The sequence below is a fragment of the Xenopus laevis genome, chromosome 8L (genome assembly GCF_017654675.1).
Source record: "Xenopus laevis strain J_2021 chromosome 8L, Xenopus_laevis_v10.1, whole genome shotgun sequence".
Lineage (NCBI taxonomy): Eukaryota > Metazoa > Chordata > Amphibia > Anura > Pipidae > Xenopus > Xenopus laevis.
The window spans coordinates 65,182,579-65,205,931 of NC_054385.1; the positions used below are offsets into that span (position 1 = coordinate 65,182,579).

General features: G+C 37.8%; 1 protein-coding gene across 1 annotated transcript in view; it reads left to right on the top strand.

Annotated features, from left to right (window-relative positions):
• Positions 1 to 3,237: 3,237 nt before the first annotated feature.
• c4a.L (complement C4A (Rodgers blood group) L homeolog) overlaps positions 3,238 to 23,353 on the top strand; it is a 44,846-nt gene continuing 24,730 nt past the window's right edge. The window contains 18 exon segments of the mRNA NM_001087465.1: positions 3,238 to 3,353; positions 3,789 to 3,999; positions 4,331 to 4,514; positions 4,604 to 4,674; positions 7,926 to 8,014; positions 9,011 to 9,093; positions 9,692 to 9,779; positions 9,924 to 10,029; positions 10,499 to 10,622; positions 14,179 to 14,294; positions 15,891 to 16,046; positions 17,003 to 17,188; positions 18,975 to 19,157; positions 19,512 to 19,661; positions 20,106 to 20,229; positions 21,354 to 21,422; positions 21,894 to 22,103; positions 23,222 to 23,339. Of these exon segments, the coding sequence (NP_001080934.1) occupies positions 3,280 to 3,353; positions 3,789 to 3,999; positions 4,331 to 4,514; positions 4,604 to 4,674; positions 7,926 to 8,014; positions 9,011 to 9,093; positions 9,692 to 9,779; positions 9,924 to 10,029; positions 10,499 to 10,622; positions 14,179 to 14,294; positions 15,891 to 16,046; positions 17,003 to 17,188; positions 18,975 to 19,157; positions 19,512 to 19,661; positions 20,106 to 20,229; positions 21,354 to 21,422; positions 21,894 to 22,103; positions 23,222 to 23,339 (2,342 nt within the window). The 5' untranslated portion in view covers positions 3,238 to 3,279.

Here is a 23,353-nt window from a genome sequence, read left to right on the forward strand (position 1 = left end):
GAAGAAGGGGAGTGTGATGGCTAGAACTGTTTGGATGCTGTTAGAAAGCATTGATCCGGAAGATGCAATTTTAACTGTTTAGATGCGCAATAACCACCAGTTACCATTTTGTACAAGCGGTCTGTGATTGCCTGGGAACTAGCATTAGGGATTAAGCCACAATTCACTTAGGTGCCTCTGTGAGGACAAAGTGATAGTTTCACAATTCCCTTGGCATATCAGTCGGACTTGCTTTTTTTATACTTCTGTTAACGGTGGTTCTAAATGTTGGATAGCACAGGCTCCAACTTGCACTATTATAACCAAGGTCACACTTTCCCCTTCACCGCCGTTTATACCCTGGGCAAAAAAGTTTATAATTATAAGGGTTGTATGGTCGGCTGCTTGGATCTGAGGGGGTCCAATTTTTTTGCTACTATTAAGCAGGTTCCCCCACGAAATAACACAGATCAAAGCACTACAGCACTACCTATTTTTAATTGTTTTTAACCCATGAACTAGGTGCTCTCTTTTTCTTTTTTTAATATGACGAATTAAATGTTATGTTTTAACTGCTCTATAAAACATGACTGCTGCTGCTGAAATGTGAATTTTTGGGAATTACTGAGATGAATTATATAACGCAACATATGCACTAAAGCACTTTATATTTAAGCAACTTCCAATTTTTGGGTATTCACCTTTTTTGTTAATGAGACACACATGATGAAATTCAACTAATTTATTGCAATTGAAACACTATGAACTGTGTGGTAATCACCAAACTTTGTATATGCACAAATTACTCAATATACTTTCTCTAATTATTTTTTCATCACGGCACATGGATGGTGCGACACATTATAACTCTTCTCTTATTTGTCTTCTTGTAAAATAATTGCTCTACTAACTACCCTTTTCCTATCTCTAGTGAGCTATTACAGGTCTTTCCTGACACTGACTTCTTCTACTGAGGCCTACCTTCACCATAGACTCTTCTGTCATCATCCACCCCCACCAGCATATGGGGTCCAAAGAAACCGAGCACATAGTGACTTTACCTTTTAAAGACCAGGGAAACCAGTCACCCCTGCTCTGTTACAAAACTGTCAGGGAAACACTTTGATCTGAATAGGGAAGCAGCTCATGGAGACTGCCTGAAGTAAAGGTATGCAAACACTTTACCCTCCTACACATGTACAGATAAAAGGAGCATTTTGGACATATTTTTGGCCAGAACCCCTCTTAGAATTACACACTTGGTCCTGAAAGATTGTGGGCATGACTTCACATTTCTATGAGATTGGATCACTTATATGGAAACCTGATATCCAAAAACTAAATTATACGAAGGCCATCTCCCATAGAGTCCATTTTAAGCAAATAATTGCAATTTTAAAAAAGTGCCCTTTTCCCTGCAATAATAAAAAAAACTCCTTGTACTTGCTCCTAACTGAGCTACATAAATACATATTGGTGGCATAAAATCCCCCTAGGTTTATGTAAAGTTTCAATGTTTTTAGTAGACCCCAGGTCCTTAGCATTCTGGATGGTGATGATTCAATAACTTTAATAACTGTTGGTAAATACATTTAAGCAATGACTGCATCAGCATACAATGAATTAATAATGACTTGATAGAATCTCCTTATGTTAGATATTTTAAATGTAGTACTGAAAATATCACTAACCAGTTACATGGTTGCATTTTTGACAATGTGTCATTTTTGGGGCAGACCTCTGTCAGTTAACAGCAAGCAGCCTAACGAACAATTAGTTATACAAAATCGTTGGCTTGCTCCTGATTAATGTATATGCATTAATCAGATGTTTGCAGATAGATATTGTTGCTATGAAGTGTTCATGATGTAGGTGGGCATGTGATTGATTTTATGATTATATTTTAGGGTGAAGTTTCCACATTTAGGGACTGCACGTTGAGCAGTGCAGCATAAAATTCTACCTAACAGTGCCAACATATCAGATGGATAATATATTTGTTCTATTCATTGCAGTGTCCAGTAAAAAGAAAAGATTATTTAGCGGTCGGGTGGGGGATGGGCAAGATCAATGACAAAAACAGTTATATTCGTTTTGGACAAGAATGTATATGACAACTAGGTGTTAGATTTATACCGGATCTGGGAATTGTTTTGTAGAAAAGTAACCATAACGTAATAATTATATAACGTTGGGCCTAGTTGAATAAAGCATATTGGTATGACTGCACATAACATAATCATAAATGACAACATTTGGAAAGAGAGCCTCCTTCCTTTCACCATAGTTATAATGGGGCCTAATTTTCAGTATCAAGTCCCTGGGAATCTAATTTTCCTGTACTTCTGACACTACAGAGCTAACCCTATAGGGCAGGGGTCCCCAACCTTTTTTACCCGTGAGCCACATTCATATATAAAAAGAGTTGGGGAGCAACACCAGCATGAAAAAAGTTCCTAAGGCTTCCAAATAAGTGCTGTGATTGGCTATTTGGTAACCCCTATATGGACTGGCAGCCTATAGTAGGCTCTGTTTGGCAGTACATCTGGTTTTTCTACAATTAAAAAGTGCCACCAAGCCTGAAATTTAAAAATAAGCACCTGCTTTGAGGTCACTGGGAGCAACATCCAAGGGGTTGGTGATCAAAATGTTGCTCAAGAGCCACTGGTTGGGGATCATTGTTGTGGGGTATAACTCGCTGAGCCAGAAAACCCCACACTTTTTATGAACAATTGTGGCTTTCCATCATCTGTATTAGAAGATAAATGGGTAAGGCCGTGCACTCCACACATTTTCTTCTCTTATGTAGGAAAGCAGGTGGAGAAAAGGCCGATCTGCTGTCCTCTCCCTTCTGTTGTGTTTGCACCGACACGCACAGCATAGCTTAAAAAATTGAATAATTATCAGAGATATATGGAAGGTGCCTCTAGCACTCTAGCACATACACGGCTTTTCTTATGGTAGCTCTATTATATCCCATGAAAATTTCCAATGGTCTCTGTGGCGCTGCCTCTGGAATATATTAACATTGTATAAATAACAGTGATAAGATAGTTTTCTTATTGCCATTCTGGGAATGCTCTGTGTACATGGATTACCTTATGTAAGCAGCAAAATTGATTGGAATGAATATTAAGCAATTCCCAAATAACTGAGTTTCATTTTCTATTCCTGTTCTGTTTTCCAGTAATCTCCATTTCACCAATCCCTCCCCTCTTTTTAACCATCCTACTGATTTTATTCATTCCTCAGTCCACTTTCCCTACCCTTCTGTACCACTCGCAAACTAGCACTGCACAGATGGGCCCACCGCCTCTCCTGTATGCTCTCGTATGGGCAGCAGTATGTATGATGGCCAAAGCACAGCAGCCAAAGTAAGTGGTCTTCTCTGAATTGTTATCTAATGTAGCACACATCTCTTTAATTATTTCTCTTTGCCATTACTTTGTTCCTAGTCTCCCTTTCTCAATATACTTCCCTGGCCTCTACCCTCCCATTCAATGTAATTATCTTGTAACACTTTTATTGTTTATTCTAATATATGTTATGTTATATTTCTCTAGCTTTCACTCTCCTCAGTCTTTAATGAAAAAGATGAATATATGCACTCATGCTCAAACCCATAGCAACCATCAGCAATCTGACTTCATAGTTATAAAATAAATAGTTTGGGTACCGCCCTAATTCCCTTTGCTTTTCCAATTATCTATATTTCACACTCATTACTTTACATTGTTTTTCATCCGCTCTCGACTATGATCATTTCCTTTTCCCATTGTTAAAAAAAATCCCTTTTTTTCATCCTTTAGCTTTCTGGTGGTTGCCCCTCGTATCTTGCATGTGGGTGTAAAGGAGGTAATCGGGATACAGTTTGAGTGGCCACAAGGCTCCTTACCCCCAGCAGGTGATATCAAGGTGGAACTTTCCTTGCGGAATCAATTATCAATGATTGGCTGCTCGGGCGAAGAAAAGCTCTTCCTGAACAAAAGAAATGACTATACTATATTAACAAATCTAATGGTGAGGAAACACATAGGTACATGCAAAGAGACAGACAATAGTGCAGCTTTGTGCTCCAAGAAAGTAGTGCAACATTTTCCCTTTCTTCATACAATTTCACATCTAATTTCCTAACTTTACAATAGAATCATAAATCTTTGGGGAAAGCCTTACTGGTTATTCCTTTTAATATTGTTGCTTTTCCTAAAGACTCATGTTTTATGGATGCATGGATTTTGGGACATAGCTCTATGGCCACAGCCTTGCTATTCTCAGGTTTTTTTTTACTTTCTTCTTTCTTCTGACTTTATTCTACCCGTGCTTACATAGATCACTGTATCTGTTTCCTTAGCTTACTTCTCAGCAATTAATCACTTGCAAGCTGAATGAGAGAAGATCTGGCCGATATGTTCAGCTGGTTGTAAAAAGTGATGTTCTTGGAAAGCAGCCGAAGGTAGTTTCAATTCCTGTAGCCTATCAGAGGGGGTACCTGTTTATACAGACAGACAAGAGTATATACACCCCAAAAGAGACAGGTAAGTATATTTCTGTACAAGTTGTGTATAGTGTTAAAGCAATGTGCAAATGCATACCTACACTTAAATGTAACTCCTTTCCTCCTCAGTTCACATTAGATCGTTCACTCTGGATCATGTGCTGCGGCCAACAGAAGAGCAGGTCACATTGTCAGTGTTTGTGAGTAAGAATTTTATTCTATAGGTATTCTATATGTATATGGGGCCTGTTATCCAGAACAATTAGGACCTGGGGTTTTCTGGATAAGGAGTCTTTCTGTAATTTGAGTATTCCTTCTTTAAGGGCCCTATTTATCAACAGTCTAATTTTTGTCGTTCATGAAATCACGACTAAACTCACTAACTCTAAAACTACGAATGTCGTGAGATTTACAGAATCAAATAAAAAAAGTATGAATAGAAAATGACACTGAGCTCAGCACTAAAAAATACGAATATACCTCGAAAACCTGAGTTTTTCAGAAAATTCCTAGTGAAAAAAAATTCAAAAACCTCTAAAAGTCCAAATTGATTTTAAGCAATCCAAAAAGATAAGCACAGCTCCCATTGACTTCTATAGGACCTCTACAACTTTTCACTGGCAAAGTTTTGCATTACTGGTTTTCATACTTAATAAATCTCCTCAAAATAACAAAACCACAAATGTTTTGTGGAAAAAAATATAATTGTAAACCTAATTGTTAGTAAATAATCCCCCATGTCTACAAAAAAATATTTAAAAATTGATTAAACCCAATAAGATTGTTTTGAATCCAATAATTCATTTTACTGTATTGTTATTACAGAGAAAAAGAAAATACGCTGTAAAAATTGTAGTTATTAAATTAAAATGGAGTCTAGGGGAGTTTGTTGCAACTGTACATATACACGCTATATGCAGTCCTCAGCTAAAACTTTTGGTTCCTTATATTGACTAACCAAGCTGCACTGGGATAACTAGAAAGGTTTTCATATATATCTGCTATGTTAAATTTCAGCGATGAATATCACATTCTTAAATGTGCAATAGTTATGGGCGAATTTGGGGCATTTCGGCAAAAAATTTGTGAATTTCCCGCAAAATGGCGAAAAATTCTCAAAAATTTATGACGGCGTCCGTTTTTTGGACGTTGGATCAAATTCGCTAGCGAAAATGCACTGGCGGCCAAAAAAACGGACGCCGGTGAATTTTCACGGCAGTTTCGCAAATTTATTCGCCACCTGCAAATCACAGGAATTCGCTGCGAATTCGCGCCTGGCGAATAAATTCGCCCATCACTAATCTGCAACAATATAGGTAAATATGTTTATATCTTATATATATATCTGTTAATACAACCTATGAAAGGATTCCATGCAGAATCCACCCATCCAGCCAGCCGCTAGTCAGATATAATATCTCTCCATTGAGACCATTTGGCAAGTATCCTACTGGTCATATTTATTTGTCTCTCTCTCAGGAACAAGTAAATAGGGACAAGTGAACCATGACTAACTGTGTAAATATAAGGTCCAGAAAAATAGTTTTGCCCTTTGTATTGTTTATTGGCAAACTGAAATGTATGTGTGCTAAGTTTGAATGTAGGTGCTCTTGGTTGCTATGAGCAAGTATGTGTGGAAATTGAGGGCTATATGTAAAAACATATAACAGGCTTTTTATCTGGACTCCTGCCTAGATCTTATAAAGCAATTAGAGTTGCATCTTCCTAAAATAAATTGACACGGAGTTGCCAAGTGAATACATGTCATAACCCCTGACTAAAAGTCTGTCTCTAAGTTTGCAAGACTCAAAGATAAAGCAGGAATTAGCCAAACATAATGTTTAGGATAGGAAGATGCCGCCTCTAGGATCATGTTGATGCACAATCCTTTCAATATAAAGAAGTCACAACCCTATGGGCACCCACCAACTTAATGTCCAAAAAATATATATACAGGTGTTATGAAACTCAAAAGTGAATTTCAGATTTAAGTGGTTATTTTTCAAATTATCCAAAAAAGTGTCAAAATGTTGCTTGCCATCTTGCCATATAAAGAACAGATTGTCTATATACAGAAGCACCAAAAAAAACAGATAAACCCTTTAAAGGGGTTGATGTTGCTACAGATGTATGAATATTCCCACCACGCCATATAGAAATTGGTATATAAAGGGAAAATGTAGCTCCTACTACAGTGTCTTGCTTTTGAACATAATATTTACCATTAAAGAGAAATGCGTAAGGTTGTAGTAATGATGGTATAAATAATTACCATAATTACTACTTCTTTTTGATGGACTGTTTTTTTGTGGATCTTCGGTGTGCCTCCTCCTTATATAAAAACGATGTACAACAGGCAACAAATGTTTTTAAACAGGAGTTATTTTCTTTCTATGAAAACTTTCAGGGACACTCTCACTTTAAAAGGGGATTTTCTAAATATCCTAATGCATTAAGCAATTGCTTTCAGGTTAAGGGTCGGCATAACCAAGTACTTGAGGGCACTGTGGACTATGTTATCTATTTCAGATGCATTGAGGTTGAAAGCAAAGATGTAACTTGACATAGCCACAAAGAAAAAAATCTTTGGTGGACCTATTGCATATCCTCAGGCACATACATCCCCCACCTCTGTTGAACCCCCGCATTTGCTCATTTGTGAAGGTTAAAGTGGCAAGAAGGGGCTGAGTAAAGGTGGCCATACACGGGCCGATAAAAGCTGCCGACAGACTGTGTCGGCAGCTTATTGGCCCGTGTATGGGGGCCCCCGACGGGCTTCCCCGATCGAGATCTGGCCGAAAGTCGGCCAGATCTCGATCGGATGGGGTTAAAAATCCCGTCGGATCGCGGCCGCATCTGTTCGTTGATGCGGTACCGTGATCCGACCGCCCGTTTGCGAGCGCTAGGATCCGATCGTTGGGCCCTAGGGCCCACGATCGGATCAGCCCGATATTGCCCACCTCAAGGTGGGCATATCGGAGGGAGATCCGCTTGTTTGGCGACATCGCCAAACGAGCGGATCTATCCGTGTATGGCCACCTTAAGGAACATCATACAGACTAGTTATAGGTAGTCAGTATGGTGTTATGCCATGCCACAGATTGAGAGTCTTTTTACGATGTTCCAGTAGCACAACTCTATCAAGTGTATCAGGTGTAGAGTTATACAATATGTTTAAGGCAGTAAGGACTTATACAGTCAGGTCCTCATATTTATAAAATGGCAAAAGAAGCATTTGCTCAGGGCCCACAAGGGCTGAGTACCACTTGCTCAGAAAAAAACACATCTTGCAGGGGTTTCTATTGCCTTACATAATTAAAAAAAGGATAAAAAGCATTGACATTACTTTCAACAATAATTGCTTCTAAGCCATTAATAAACAGGTTAAATTCACCTCAATGTGGAACCCTGTTTGTCATTGCTCATCATTTTCTCTTTCTATCATGGACAGAATGCACAAGGTTTTCAAGTGAGGAAGGTTGAAAAGATTTCTAAGGACTCAGTAGTTGCAGATAATCTTCAAATTCCTGATATCTCCACGTAAGTGTAAAGAAATATAATCAAAAATATCTATACTTTTTACAACCTTAGAAGAGTTCAAGGCTTTCCAAATTAATTTTTATTTCCATTTGACACTGTGTATAAACTCCACTATATATCATCCCTAGGACACGGTTTCCTGGGTTAACGACTATTTTCATGTAAAACATAGGAGATTCTACCTTACAACCATTATAACTTCCAGGCCCATCTCAACCATAAGTGGTGTTACCCTCATTCACCGGTGTAAGTGGCACCAAACTGATTCACAAATCATCAGCTTAGGAAGTTGAAGCACGTTTCCTGCTGAAAATCAGGTCCCAGGGAATAACATGATTTAGTAGTTTTAAATGCTATGATTTTTAGTTGTTTTTTTGAACTGATATCACTTTTTTAAAACTGCTTGTTAGATATGCAGCATATCTAACATGCAGTTTTTATGCTATTTGCTTGAAGAAAATGGTGGCAACCCTACTATATCTAGAACAGTGATCCCCAACCAGTAGCTCGCGAGCAACATGTTGCTCTCCAACCACTTGGATGTTGCTCTCAGGGTCCTCAAAGGAGGTGCTTATTTTTGAATTCTGAGCTTGAAAGCAAGTTTTAATTGCATAAAAACGAAGTATAGTGCCAAGTAAAGCCTCTTGTAGGTTGCCAGTCCGCATAGGGGCTACCAAATAGCCAATCACAGCCCTTATTTGGCAAGCTAAGGGACTTTTTCATGCTTGTGTTGCTCCCCAACTCTTTTTACATTTGAATGTGGCTCACAGGTAAAAAAGGTTGGGGACCCCTGATCTAGAAAGACAGAGAGTAACAGCTATCATGTATTCCACTTATTTGTACTCCAGCTTTATTGCTCCTTTGACTAACACTTCTCCAGACTACTTATAGTATTATACTTAGTCCAGACACATCACAGCCCATTTTTTAAACCAAAAGACTAAAATCAGTATCATTATAAAAAGTAAAAGCAGGTTAATTTTGTTTCTTAATCAGACCCGGTGTGTGGAGAATATCTGCCCATTACACAGATGCTCCAGAAACAAATTTTACTGCTGAGTTTGAAGTGAAACCATACGGTAAGTTGTATTAAAAAAAAACAGTCCTGTGAGACCTCTGGCATCTTCCCTCCCATAGACAGTTACTATTTATTGAACTGGTGGGGGGCTGTGTATGTGAAATGTCAGGGTCTATTTTAAATCCCTGTCCTGGCCCACAGGTTGGTAAGAATTAATTCTGAAAGGACTATGATAGTCAAATGACTAGGTGTGCCACAACCCATAAACAGTAATATGTGCAAACCACGGATTCACAGAAAAACATTCAAAGAAATACTGGAACATTTCGTTTTCAGCAGAACTTCAGGTCAACAGTGATAACCTTCTTAATTTCTGCTTAACTGACGTTCACAGGCAGAATAGCCCAACCGTTTTTGCTGTGTTCCCAAGAAAACAGTTCTATTAAATTAAAGCCAAATTTGATTTCTCATATTCTATTTAAAGCCTAGGAAGCCCAACCACAGAAAGTGAAAGAAGATAATAATAATTTACTATGCCTTCAATATTTTCCCATTTCTTAACACTCACCAGACTGTGAGGCACATGTTCCTTATAGTCAGGAAATATTTGATTTACAATCTTTAATTCTAAGAATTCTCTATCATTCTATTTCATTCAGTGCTGCCTAACTTTGAAGTGAAGATAATACCAGAGGTCCCCTATTTCCTTATGACTAAGGACTCCTTTACCTTTAGGGTAGAAGCCAGGTAAGATGCATATTTATATATTCATGCACATCTAATTTATTTTGTTTGTTTTGGAAATTAACAAGTGGACAGTTTTGTGTCTTTACATTTTCTATGTCTGATTACATTTGTATAGGATTTAATTATGCTTTTTGATTGGTTTAGGTATGTGTATGGTGAGCATGTAGCCGGTGTGGCGTATATGCGGGTGGGAATTACAGCTCAGAATGGGAAAAGATACATGCTAAGAGGTCTGGAAAAACAAACAACGGTAAGAACTATCAGTCTAACAAATCAGAAAAGTTATAGGCGAGGTCAATGACACTCTCACTTCCACAGCAGGGAGAAAAAGTTACCAAGGCCAAATGTTGCATAGATAACATTCTAGCAACCCAGATATCCACATAAGGAAAGTAATGAACAAATTACTGAAAGCATTGTGTTTATTGTAATGTTGTATATCATGAAATAAATACATTTAGCAGATGCCACAATTCAGTATACAGCAGTAAAAATATTTTTATCATATATACTTTGTGTGTGTCTTCAACTGTGGTGAATGAAGCAACATAAGTGTGAGTTTCTAGTAAAGATCAAATAAAAACAAAAAGGCTATATTTATGTGAATTACAACCAATTCACAGGAAAAGAAGGATACAATGAAAAATTAGGAACTGAGATCTATAAAGTGCGGGAATCTATTCTTGATAGTGGCTAATATCCTTCTGTAATTGTTGCAGCTGATTGATGGAGACACTACTGTAACAATACGTATGGCTGACATCAAAGAGAAGATACAACAGGACATGGGGAACTTGCTGGGGACAAGCCTCTACTTTGCTGCTAGTGTGGTAGAGAAAGCTTGTGAGTATCAGCTACATATATATATATATATATATATATATACATGCACAAATAAGATCCGCACTCACAGGACTTATGAAAATTATACAAAATTTATTGCAAGAGTCTAACGTTTCGACCTCATCCGAGATCTTTTTCAAAGGATCTCGGATGAGGTCGAAACGTTAGACTCTTGCAATAAATTTTCTATAATTTTCATAAGTCCTGTGAGTGCGGATCTTATTTGTGCATATGGAGATCGGAACTGTCGATGCTGCACCCAGGCGTTTAAAAGCTATTTTTCGAGAGTGCTGGCTTCTTGGAGGACTATATATATATATATATATATATATATATATATATATATATATATATATACATACACACAGTATTTATCAAACACAGCCAAAAACCACACTCACAGGACTTCTGTAGAGAAAGAAAAACTTTTATTTCAACATTTCAGCCGTTGAAACTATGTTTGAAACTATGCTGTTTTTGGCTGTGTTTGATATTTATCTACTTCTAACCAGCACCCAGGCATTGCTATGATTTTTTGGAGTGCATCAGTTTACCGTTATATATATACAGTCATATGAAAAAGTTTGGGAACCCCTCTTAATTCTTTGGAGCAACTTCCTTTAAATATATAACATGTCTTATGGAAACAGTAGTATTTCAGCTGTGATATAAAGTTTATTGTATTAACAGAAAATATGCAATAGGCAGCATAACAAAATTAGACAGGTGCATAAATTTGGGCACCCCCAACAGAGAAATTACATCAATACTTAGTTGAGCCTCCTTTTGCAAATGTAACAGCCTCTAGACGCCTCCTATAGCCTTTGATGAGTGTCTGGATTCCGGAATTTTTGACCATTCGTCCATACAAAATCTCTCCAGTTCAGTTAAATTTGATGGCTGCCGAGCATGGACTTCAAATAATCCCATAGATTTTCTATGATATTCAAATCAGGGAACAGTGATGGCCATTCCAGAATATTGTACTTCTCCCTCTGCATAAATGCCTTTGTAGATTTCGAAGTGTGTTTAGGATCATTGTCTTGTTGGAATATCCAACCCCTGCGTAACTTCAACTTTGTGACTGATGCTTGAACATTATCCTGAAGAATTTGTTGATATTGGGTTGAATTCTACTGACCCTCGACTTTAACAAGGGCCCCAGTCCCTGAACTAGCCACTAGGGATGTCGCGGACTGTTCGCCAGCGAACTAATTCGCGCGAACATCGGCTGTTCGCGTCCGCCGATTGTTCGCGAACGTCGCGCGACGTTCGCCAATTTGGGTTCGCCTTAGCTGGCGCTTATTTTTGACCTCTCACCCCAGACCAGCAGATACATGGCAGCCAATCAGGAAGCTCTCCCTCCTGGACCACCCCCACACCCCCTGGACCACTCCCCTTCCATATACAAACTGAAGCCCTGCAGCATTTTTTCATTCTGCCTGTCTGTGCTTGGAAGAGCTAGTGTAGGGAGAGAGCTGTTAGTGATTTGAGGGACAGTTGATAGTAACTTTGCTGGCTAGTAATCTACTTGATACTGCTCTGTATTGTAGGGACAGAACTCTGCAGGAATTTGAGGGACAGTGAGTTTAGGTTAGTTAGCTTTGCTGACTAGTAATCTACCTTCTACTGCAGTGCTCTGTATGTAGCTGCTGTGGGCACTGCTTCTGATCTCATCTGCTGACTGCTGTAATAACCCAATAGTCCTTGTAAGGACTGTTTTTATTTTTTTATTTGTTTTTTTACTTTGCTACTATAACAGCCCAGTGCTATTAGTCTAGCTGGGTTGGGGAGTGGGACTGGTGTGCTGCTCCTCCTAGTAGTTCACCACCACCAGCACCAACCAGAGTCAAAATTGTTACAAAGTATCTTATTTGCACCTGTTAGCTGTTCTGAGCTCTCTGCCAAAAGCCAATTAAGTTAGAAACTGTTTTTTTTCTGGCTGTTCAGTGCAGAGAAAAGAGGGACTTTCCAGTACAAAAGAGGGACAGGGGGTTGAGTGGTCAAAAGAGGGACAGTTGGGAGGTATGCAAGTGCCACCTAGCTGTGTGAGCTTTTTCACATTCTGTCTAAATAACAATAATAATTCCGTGTCCGTAAACATCACCTGAGTGATGTTTTTACAGCAGCAATAATATATTCCGTATCCACTACTGTATACGTTGCCCTTGCAGGCATTGTTTGCCCAGTCTTTAACCAAGTGCCACCTAGCTGTGTGAGCTTTTTCACATTCCGTGTCCAGAAACATCACCTGAGTGACGTAGTGTGATTTCTGCCCTTTACAGCACAAAACGCAGCGCTGTGTCAACAATGTATTTTTCAGATACATTTTTGCCCTTGATCCCCCTCTGGCATGCCACTGTCCAGGTCGTTGCACCCTTTAAACAACTTTAAAATCATTTTTCTGGCCAGAAATGTCTTTTCTAGCTTTTAAAATTCGCCTTCCCATTGAAGTCTATGGGGTTCGCGACGTTCGCGAACCGTTCGCATTTTTGGACGCAAGTTCGCGAATATGTTCGCGAACATTTTTTCCGCCGTTCGCTACATCCCTACTAGCCACACAGCCCCACAGCATGATGGAACCTCCACCAAATTTGACAGTAGGTAGCAGCTGTTTTTCTTGGAATGCGTTGTTCTTCTTCCACCATGCAAAACGCTTTTTGTTATGACCAAATAACTCAATTTTTGTCTCCAAAATTACAGTGGCTTGTCTTAATGAGTTTTTGCATACAAGGGACTCTGTTTATGGCGTGAGTGCAGAAAGGGCTTCATTCTCTCCCTGTCATACAGATGTTCTTTGAATGATGTACCGATACACCATCTGCAGCAAGATGTTCTTGCAAGTCTTTGGAGGTGATCTTTAGGATGTTTGTAACATTTTTCTTGGCCTGCCAGACCTGGGTTTTACAGCAACTGTGCCTGTGGCCATTTCCTGATTACATTCCTTACAGTTGAAACTGACAGCTTAAACCTCTGAGACAACTCTCTGTAGCCTTCCCCTAAACAATGATACCGAACAATCTTTGTTTTCAGATCTTGAGAGTTGCTTTGAGGATCACATGCTGTCACCTTTAATACAACTATGAAGTTCAAGGCTTAACGAGCTAATCCAACCAATTTGGTGTTGCCAGTAGTGAGAAGTTACATGCATTTAAACTAGAAAAACTACACAGCCAGATTTTTATTACATACAACTGAATACTGCTTTACTAAAATTCTTTGTTCAGAAAACACCCCAGTAATCAGATGTTTCTGGGAAATGAAAGACATACCACTGTTATCTTTTTTGTTGAAAGTGGAGTAAATTATTATGCAGGCTGAGAGGGGTTCCCAAATGTTTTCATATGACTGTATATATTATGCAGTCAAGTTGTCAAACTGCAAACATTTGTACAACCCATAGCAACTGCTATGACAACTACATGGATCATATATAACTGGGATCATGAGTTACTGAATTTGCGTTATTTGGCGCCTATACCTCACACATTTTCCTTGGTTATTACTATTCTTCCTTTATACTCATGTCCTGAATTATCTGTTCCCTGTCTTTTAGCTGGAGTTCTAGAAGAAAAGGAGTTTACCTCTGTGAAATTTGTATCATCTCCCTACAAGTTGGATTTGTCCAAAACCAAGAGATATTTTATCCCAGGAACTCCAGCACAAATTGTGGTAGGAATGGGAGAGTCAGTATTCTCTGTTGTATCATAGCTCTGTAAAATGTTTTCAGTGTCTTACTGGAATATATTCTGGTTTGAAGCAATGATATGTGACAGCATGATGAATGAGACGTTCCATGGCTAGGATTACAGGTAAGGTAAGGGAGTTCTGGATGATAAACCCCAATAACATGGAAATAAACAATATAAATCAGCAGTGCCAGACTATGGCTCTCCAGGGGCATAGTGATGTGTGATGAATTATCCTGCTTTTTTTTATACCACGTAATAAATCTGCCCCTAAGTGTATTACGTAATTGCTTTCATTGGATGCTGTGAATTATAACAACAACAGCTGGATGGACACCCTGATGCATATACATAAAACATCTCAAATGATTATACAACAGATGCCTTTTGTATTCTGAACAACAATTTTTATTCCTCAAGGGCCTATGTGGTGCTTCATGCCTGGAGCAAACATCATATCTGTCCCTCACTAGAATTGGCCCTGTGAAGGCTTTAACTATCTATGTAGATAATAAGCTACATTAAAATCTTCTAGGAGACCTGCAGTAAAAGGGGAAACTATAACTAATTCAACTTCAACCCCCAATTGCTTCAACCACTCAAGGCAATTGGTAAAGAAAGCAAACTATAAAGGTTTAAAGGAGAACTAAACCCTAAAAATAAATATGGCTAAAAATGGCACATTTTATATACTGAACATATTGCACCAGTCTAAATTTTCAGTTTCTCATTAGGAGCAATGATCATGAACTTCAAATTTCTCACAAGGGGTCACCATCTTGGAAAGTGTCAGCGACACTCACATGCTCAGTGGGCTCTGAGCAGCTGTTGAGAGGCTAAGCTTAGGGGTCGTCATAAATAATAAAGCAGAAAATGTGGTTGGCCTGTGATATAAGCTAATGCTACAAGGCTCGTTATTATTAAATTCCATGCTGGTTGCACTGGTTTCTATGCTGCCATGTAGTAATTATCTATATTAATTACTGATCAGCTTTATATTTCTATTCTATGTGTACTGTATATTTTGAGTCAGTCCCTAAGTTCAGTAAGTGACAGCAGCACAGAGCATATGCAGTGAATCAGCAGAAAAGAAGATGGAGAGCTACTGGGGTGTCTTTGGTGACACAGATCTTCACTGCTAAAGGGCTGTGATAGATGCACAAAGCAATGTACAATATTTCTAGTCTACTTCTTTAGTTCAGCTGTAGTTCTCCTTTAAAGTCAGCTCTGGACAAAAACCCAGTGAGAGGTCAATTTTTCTGGGTTGTACATAAAATACCTAATGTCTTGATTTCCCATAAATAAAACTACAGTTACTCAGCCAGGTATTCATCAGGTTAATGGAAAATATTTTTTCTCAGAAAAAGCCACTACCAGGTCTCAAACAGGAATTCAGTAGTTTAATAGTCTATGGATCCTCACCTGCAATAACACCAACTAAACAGATATCTGAGAAAATGGCAAGATGTGTGGTGTTGCCGTATTCTTTTACTTCATATATTTAAAATGATTGACTTGACTATGCATCATTCCTGTTTTGTTTTACCTTTCTTTGCATTTTCTTTTCTCTCTCACACAGGTGGAAGTATCTCACATAGATGGTTCTCCTGCAGCGGGTGTCAGTGTCAGCTTGTCCAAGTCAAATGCACAACTGTTTGAATACAAAACTGATAACAATGGTGTTGTAGCCTTTCATGTTAACACAGCTTCAGATGAGAAAAAATGTGACATCAGGGTAATATTCCAAAATCCTCTTAGCCCTTTATTTTATCTAAAATACTATCTACTATTTCATTGGTGGGCATGAATTCTCTGCTTAGAATTGGGCTCGTGGAAGGGTGCTCCACAGCTCTCTATTTGTCCCAATTATGTTTAATTTGTTCATAAAAGGAGAAGGAAAGCTAAAACTCATGTTTACGTTATCATCTATGGCAATTTGATTGGAGCATGTAAGCAGCAGTGTGCAGCTCTCAGAATCAATACACATTTTTACTCTTTCCACATCGCTACATGTTTTCTTAGCCTTGGCTAATTATTAACTGCAGTTATATAATTATTTTAAAAATTTTTGTTTTTTTCATGTTTCCAAATCTGTCAAATGTAAATACTTTTATTTTTATATATTGTACTTTTTCAAGGGCATTAACATTTTTTTTGATCTGTTTGAGAACTTCATGACTACAGCCTTAGATCTGTTGCTGTCACATTTGTAACTGTGGCAAAAGCTCATCACGCCCACCACAAAATAATATATTAATAAATTATACTGTAGCTCATAAGAATTGTATACATAATGCCATTATGTAGTATGAACAGTACTGGCTGACTTATTTATTATTTCGTGCACAGCTAATATATGAAGTATTCATTAGAATTATACCAGCACTCTTGGATACATCCATATTAAGAAAATAGGTTAATAATAGATTACAACAAAAGGAATAAAATATTAAGACAGTATCATTTATTATGGGCCAAGCAGAAAAAGGTTAGGTACAAATAATGAGCTATCTATGGAACCAATAAGATTTATTCTTACTGTAGTGTATCAGTAAAATATAACTTCTGATTAGTTGCCATGAGTTACAGGTCTAGGGTAATCTTTTGCCATAGACAGGACAATAGCGCTTCCTGTTGAATATTTGTCTCAGTATTAAAAACAAATGATTTCCTTCTCATTATCTGCCACAGGTCAAAGCCAATTCTGATTCAGGTTCAGAAACTGAGAGTATAACACTTCTTCCATACACATCCAAAGCGAGCAGCTACCTTTTCTTAAATGTACCTAATCAAGTTTTGGATCCTGGTAGCAGCTTTAAAGTCACATTAAAGGCAATAATATCCAATAAGCAAAATGTTGAGAAAATCTATTATATGGTAAGTTAAGTTCAAAATAACATTTAAATCATTGTGTTTACACACATACAGTAACAACACACTCTGGTGCACTGATCTAATCGTGCTTTGCAACATAGTGATACTGAGCAGCCCAATAACTCTCATTTATGTTTATATGGGAGTTACCGGTCAACGATGACCTCCATGTTTCCATACTTACAGAAAACAATTAAAAGGGTTGTTCACCTTCAAACACACTTTTAAATTTAGTTGGTTTCAGAAATAAAGGCTTTTTTCAATTACTTTCTTTTTTCTATTTGTGATTGTTTTTCTAATATTGAAGTGTAAAATTACATTTTTCTCATATGTTTCCGAAGCAGCTCTGGGAGGGGGGGGGGGTCACCGACTCTGTAAACGGTTCTAAACTGATACATTTAGTTGATACATTTCTTATATTTGTCCCTGCTGAGCAGAATCCCTGAGTTTCAATAAAGGCAACTGTTAGAACTGACAAAATAGTTGCTAATATTCCACAGATGCTGCTGAGAAATGGATCAATTGAATGTAGCAGATTGCAAGAGTTCAGAATCTGCACCTGAATTACTGAGTTGTCAGGCTCAAACACCATCAACATTCAACTTTATACATACATTTTGGGAAAAACAGTAAAAATGGAAAGCAATTGAAATAATTATTTATTTCTGGAGAACAATCTGAAAACAACTGAACGGAAAAAAGTGTTTGGAAGGTGAACAAGTATCTAATGCTGCCCATACACGTTATGATAATATTAAACAAAACAAATTTTTGTACCTGTATTGTGGGCTGATCGTGGCTGATATTCATGTTACAGATATTGGTTTGTAGATAAGTCTTAAATGAAACTATCTGCCAGTGGATTAGGAAGTGGAGACAAAACTACCACGTATGGCTCTTACAGTGCGGAATCCATACATTTGTCCTGCATGATCAAATAGTAGTGCAAAGTTTGATGCAATGTTTTTATCTAAACCACAACATTTTTCCAGTATCATTGTGGTCATTGCAGCTTGAACACAGCAGCCTGAACTTTGACACAAATTGGAAACAATTACATTAAAAATGTTCTTCTTCTGATTTTTTCCATTTTTCAAATGGGGGCTCACTGATCCCATCTAAAGAATAAATGATCTGTAAGACAACAAATGTATTGTTATCACTACTTTTAATTACGTTTCTTTCTATTCAGGCCCTCTCCTATATCCCAGTCTCTCATTCAAATCAATGCATGGTTGCTAGGGTAAGTTGGACCTTAGCAACCAGCAGAGCTGCTGAAATTGCAAACTGCAGAGCTGCTGAATAAAAAGCTAAATAAAAAGCTAAATAAATTAAAAAAAACTACAAATACAGGTATCCAGAATGCTCAGGACCTGCAGTTTTCTGGATAACGGATCTTTCTGTAATTTCGGTCCTCATGCATTATGTCTACTAGAAATTCATTTAAATATTAAATAAACCCAATAGGCTGGTTTTGCTTCCAATAAGGATTCGTTATATATTAGTTGGGATCAAGTACAAGGTACTGTTTTATTATTACAGAGAAAAAGGAAATAATTTTTAAAAATTTGGATTATTTGGATAAAATGGAGTCTATGAGAGACCATTCCGTAATTCTGAGCTTTCTGGATATCAAGTTTCCGGATAAGGGATCCTATACCTGTAATACAAAATGAAAACAAACTGCAAATTGTCTCAGAATATAACTCTCTACATCATACTAAAGAGGTGAAAAAACACTTTACATCACTATTATTATTTTTTACCTTTGTGATTTTCTCCCATTTAGGTGTTAAATAAGGGTCAGCTTCTCTCTCTGGATTCCATTCGAAGGACTGAAGTCAATGAAATGTTAATTACTGTCAAGCCCTCCATGATTCCTTCTTTTCGGGTCATTGCCTACTATTACCTTGGGTCTGAAATCATTTCAAATTCAGTTTGGGTTGATGTTGCAGATGTCTGTGAAGGCAAGGTAATACCTACCACCACCAGAAGAAAACAGTAAAAACAAGTATTCCATAGGGCTGTAGCATACATTGCATGATCAATGTGTATTGATCCACGGTGTAATGTTTTTTCTCTTGTCTATGTATTTTTGTATTTGATTTTTTCACTTTTTACACATTTTCTTTAAGTTTTGTCTGTGTGAAACAGGTGGTACTAATCAGATATAAATAATACTTCCACATTAACAGTATCATAACTGTAAGCAATGAATCATAGGAAATCCATGTTTTATAAAACACAGCACCATTTAGACACTATTAACAAGAATATGTTATACAGTATTGTGATTACAGGATCTGAGCAGTGTCTTTATTCCTAGCTGGAATTACATGCAAGCAAACAGATTCTTGCACCAGGAGAAGCATTGAAACTGGATGTGAGGACAGAAGGCACGGCCACTGTTTCTCTTTCTGCAGTGGACACGGCTGTATATATACTAAACTCCAAAAACAAATTGACACCACAGAAGGTGAGCACCTGTTTTATTTTTATTTCACACAAAAAAACATATAATGTACTATAGAATGTATACAGTATATACCTTATAACAATAAACAATCTGGTACCATGTAAGGGTGCTTTAGGATGGAACTGCTTTCTGGCAGGATATTGTTTCTCCTACTCAATGTAACTGAATGTGTCGCCGTGAGACCTGGATTTTACTATTGAGTGCTGTTCTTAGATGCAGCTTTTAACTTGTGTTAGGGAGCTGCTATCTGCTGTAAAAAAAATATGTTTGTTCTTTTGAGAAATGGATTCCAGTGTAAAATTCTGCTGGAGCAGCATTATTAACTGATGCGTTTTGAAAAAACATTTTTTTTCCATGACAGTATCCCTTTAAAAAGAAGCAACTGCTATTTAATCTATGGCATCTTTACTTGAGATGATTGTGCCCTCTTTCTGTGCCCCTCAGATGTTCAAGGCAATGAATGCTTATGATTTGGGCTGCTCTCCAGGAGGCGGAAAGGATTTCATCAATGTCTTTACTGATGCAGGACTTGCATTTGTGTCCTCTGCTGGATACAGCCAAATAAATGGTAAAGTATAGTGATGTGCAACAAAGATCCGCCATGTGTTACCTTTGCTCCTCAAAAGAAAATAAGATACGCATCAAAAAAAAGAGTTGCACATAAAAAAAACGCCCCTAACATTTGGCTACAAAAAAGTTTCTGTGTCAAAAACATAAAAATGTCCTCATCACTAATAAAGCATAATCTTCTCCTTAAACCAGTTTTGAATTCTGTCCTCCTAGATAAGGGATGGAAACACCCATGCTCTATGTTCCTACATTGGTTAGATGAACAGGGTCTTTGCATCCTGATGGTTGTATTTACAAATTAAACTGCACACATGCAAATTAATGTTACTTGTTACTGTCTGTGATCGCACAGTTCTTCCCTCAGGCTCACAGTGTCATGAATCCCTCCCTCACCTTGGTCCTTTGTGATGTGATAGATTTTGGTATTTGCTTTCCAAAGTGAGCGGTGCACAAATTCTCTGGAAAATAGAGGGTATTCAAGTCCAATAATCCATCACTTCACAATGGAACACTGTGAGCCTAAGAGTAGGGAGAGACAAACATAGGCAAAGAGTGATATTTTTGTTTGGAGAGACAACTTAAATACATTTTAACATATGAGACATGTTTAATACCACATAAACATTGCAGTGGTTATTCCATATATAATATCTCCCAGAAAACATTGTGGATACATGTACAGTGCCAATGTTGCATATAATAGCCCTAGAACACTTGGCAGGATAAATGCAATGCCAATAATATATAACATAGACATGTAGCAGTATTAAATACAGTACATACTCCATGTATAATGCCCTTGAAGGAACTTAGCAGGATAAACAAAGTGCCAGTTATGTGTATAATTCCATTTAGCCTGTTTAGGAAATGACTTGGTGACACACTAAGCATGTTTACAAGGACAACTCAGTGGTACAAGGATGCACATTGCATTTTGTGTACTTTTTGCAGTTTACATCTATGCTGGAGACAACAGTTTTATACAATCCCTATTTATTTGGCTCATGTTAAACATAGCTGTATATCACCCCTTTAAACTGGCCAAACACATGTTAATTGCTTTTCTAATGGTTCTGTCTGTCTGCAGCTGTTTATATCTTGCTCTCTTCTATTCAATAACAGAGCTTGGTTGCAGAGTTCACCAGAGGAAGAAACGGGCAATAGATTTCCAAGCTCTTACACAACAGAAAGGTAGATAATGGGAAATGATAATATAATGTATGTGATATTTTTAATTGTTTTTATCAGCCTCACTGCTAACTGCCAAAAGAAAGCTCAAGCTTTGTAAGAGCATCTATAGCTTTTAAATTTCATTATCTTTTAGGCAGTGTCAATATAAAGAATGTCATTGATGCTAGTGCCTGCTCTTGCCTGCCAATCACTGTATCTGGAACATTTAGCTGTAGTTTGCTGGCCACTGGACTCTGTCTTCAATATTGGTCAGGTTTATATACTGCATTACTAATTGATTATATCATTGTATATCTTTAAGGATAACATCAGTTATTAAAAACCAAGCACAGCAGTAATCAGCATGATCTTATCTTTCCACCCTTCCAATCTACTGGACAAAATGTCCTAAATATAGAAAACCAACATTGTGTATGCTTAGTTACTTTCTCTCTCTACATATTGAATTTCCTTCATTCTGTCTGTTTTCAGCCTACTCATACACCACTACAGAACTCCAGCGCTGCTGCCAGCATGGGATGATGCTTCCACCAGGAAAGATGTCCAGGGTCTGCACTAAGCGTGCTGCACGTGTCCCTGACCCCACCTGCCGTAAAGCTTTCCTTGACTGCTGTGAATACGCTGAGAATCTCCGCAAACAAATAACTCTTGAAAGACGCAAAACACAAGGGTTTGGAAGGAGTAAGAGCAATGCACTATATTCTTTCATTAAAGACCAACCATCTCATTTAATTTCTCATTTACAGTTCCCTTTATGTAGACTAAAAAGGAGTCAGTTTATTGCAATGTTCCAGGGGCCCATTTACTTTGCTCGAGTGAAGGAATAGAATAAAAAAAACTTCAAATTTCGAATGAATTGGCTACTTCGACCATCGACTATGACTTCCAACGATTCGAAATAAAAATCGTTCGACTATTCGTCCATTCGATAGTCGAAGAACTGTCTCTTTAAAAAAAATTCAACCCCCGCCACCTAAAACCTACCGAAGTGCAATGTTAGCCTATGGGGAAGGTCCTATGGGGAAGGCTTTCTAATGTTTTTTAGGTCGAAGAAAAATCGTTCGATTGATAGATTAAAATCCTTCGAATTGAACGATTTTTTGTTCGATCGTTCCATCTAACTATTTGCGGTGAATCCTTCGACTTCGATATTCGAAGTCGAAGGATTTACATTCGGCAGTCGAATATCAAGGGTTAATTAAGAGATATTAAAGGCATTAAAGCCTACTATAAATATTTTGTAAAGAGTAGCCCAAACTTCTCCACAGTAACTTACTCATCTCCCTACCTGGAATATGAGCACTCAAAACACACTTTTCACTATCCTGCTGGGTCTGGAGATGGTGAATGAGAGTCAGCAATAGCTTTGCAGAGTAATCAGGCTACTGTTTTGCTGGGTGATGCAACCTGTGATTTGTGTCATACTTTTTATGTTTTTTTACTAACATTTTTGTTTTGCAAGTCTCTGGAATTTCAACTGTTATCTCATTACTACTGCTTAAACAACCTAGCGACCAGGTAGCAATTTGTAATTTGGAACAGAAGATAACTAGAAGAGGGTGAGCAAAGAAAGATAAGCAATTCAAATAAAATAAAACCATCACAGCTGCTAAGTTGTCTGGTTACCAAATTTCAATAATGCTGACCAGTTGGAAATTTGCTTAGGATAGCTCCATCTGCAGCATAATAAAGCAGCACAATAAAAGTAATGTTTGGTCTTTAGCCAGTAAGCTCACACACAAACAAGAGACATGAACAGTGGAATACTGGTTTATTATAGCTTACATTTTGCCTTATAGCTCAGAATGTGGATGGATCTGATGAGGACTTTGCAGATGAAAGTGATATTCAGATTCGCTCTTTCTTTCCTGAGACCTGGTTGTGGAGGACAGTTAAGGTTTACAATGGATTATTCAGGTAAATCTTTGTCT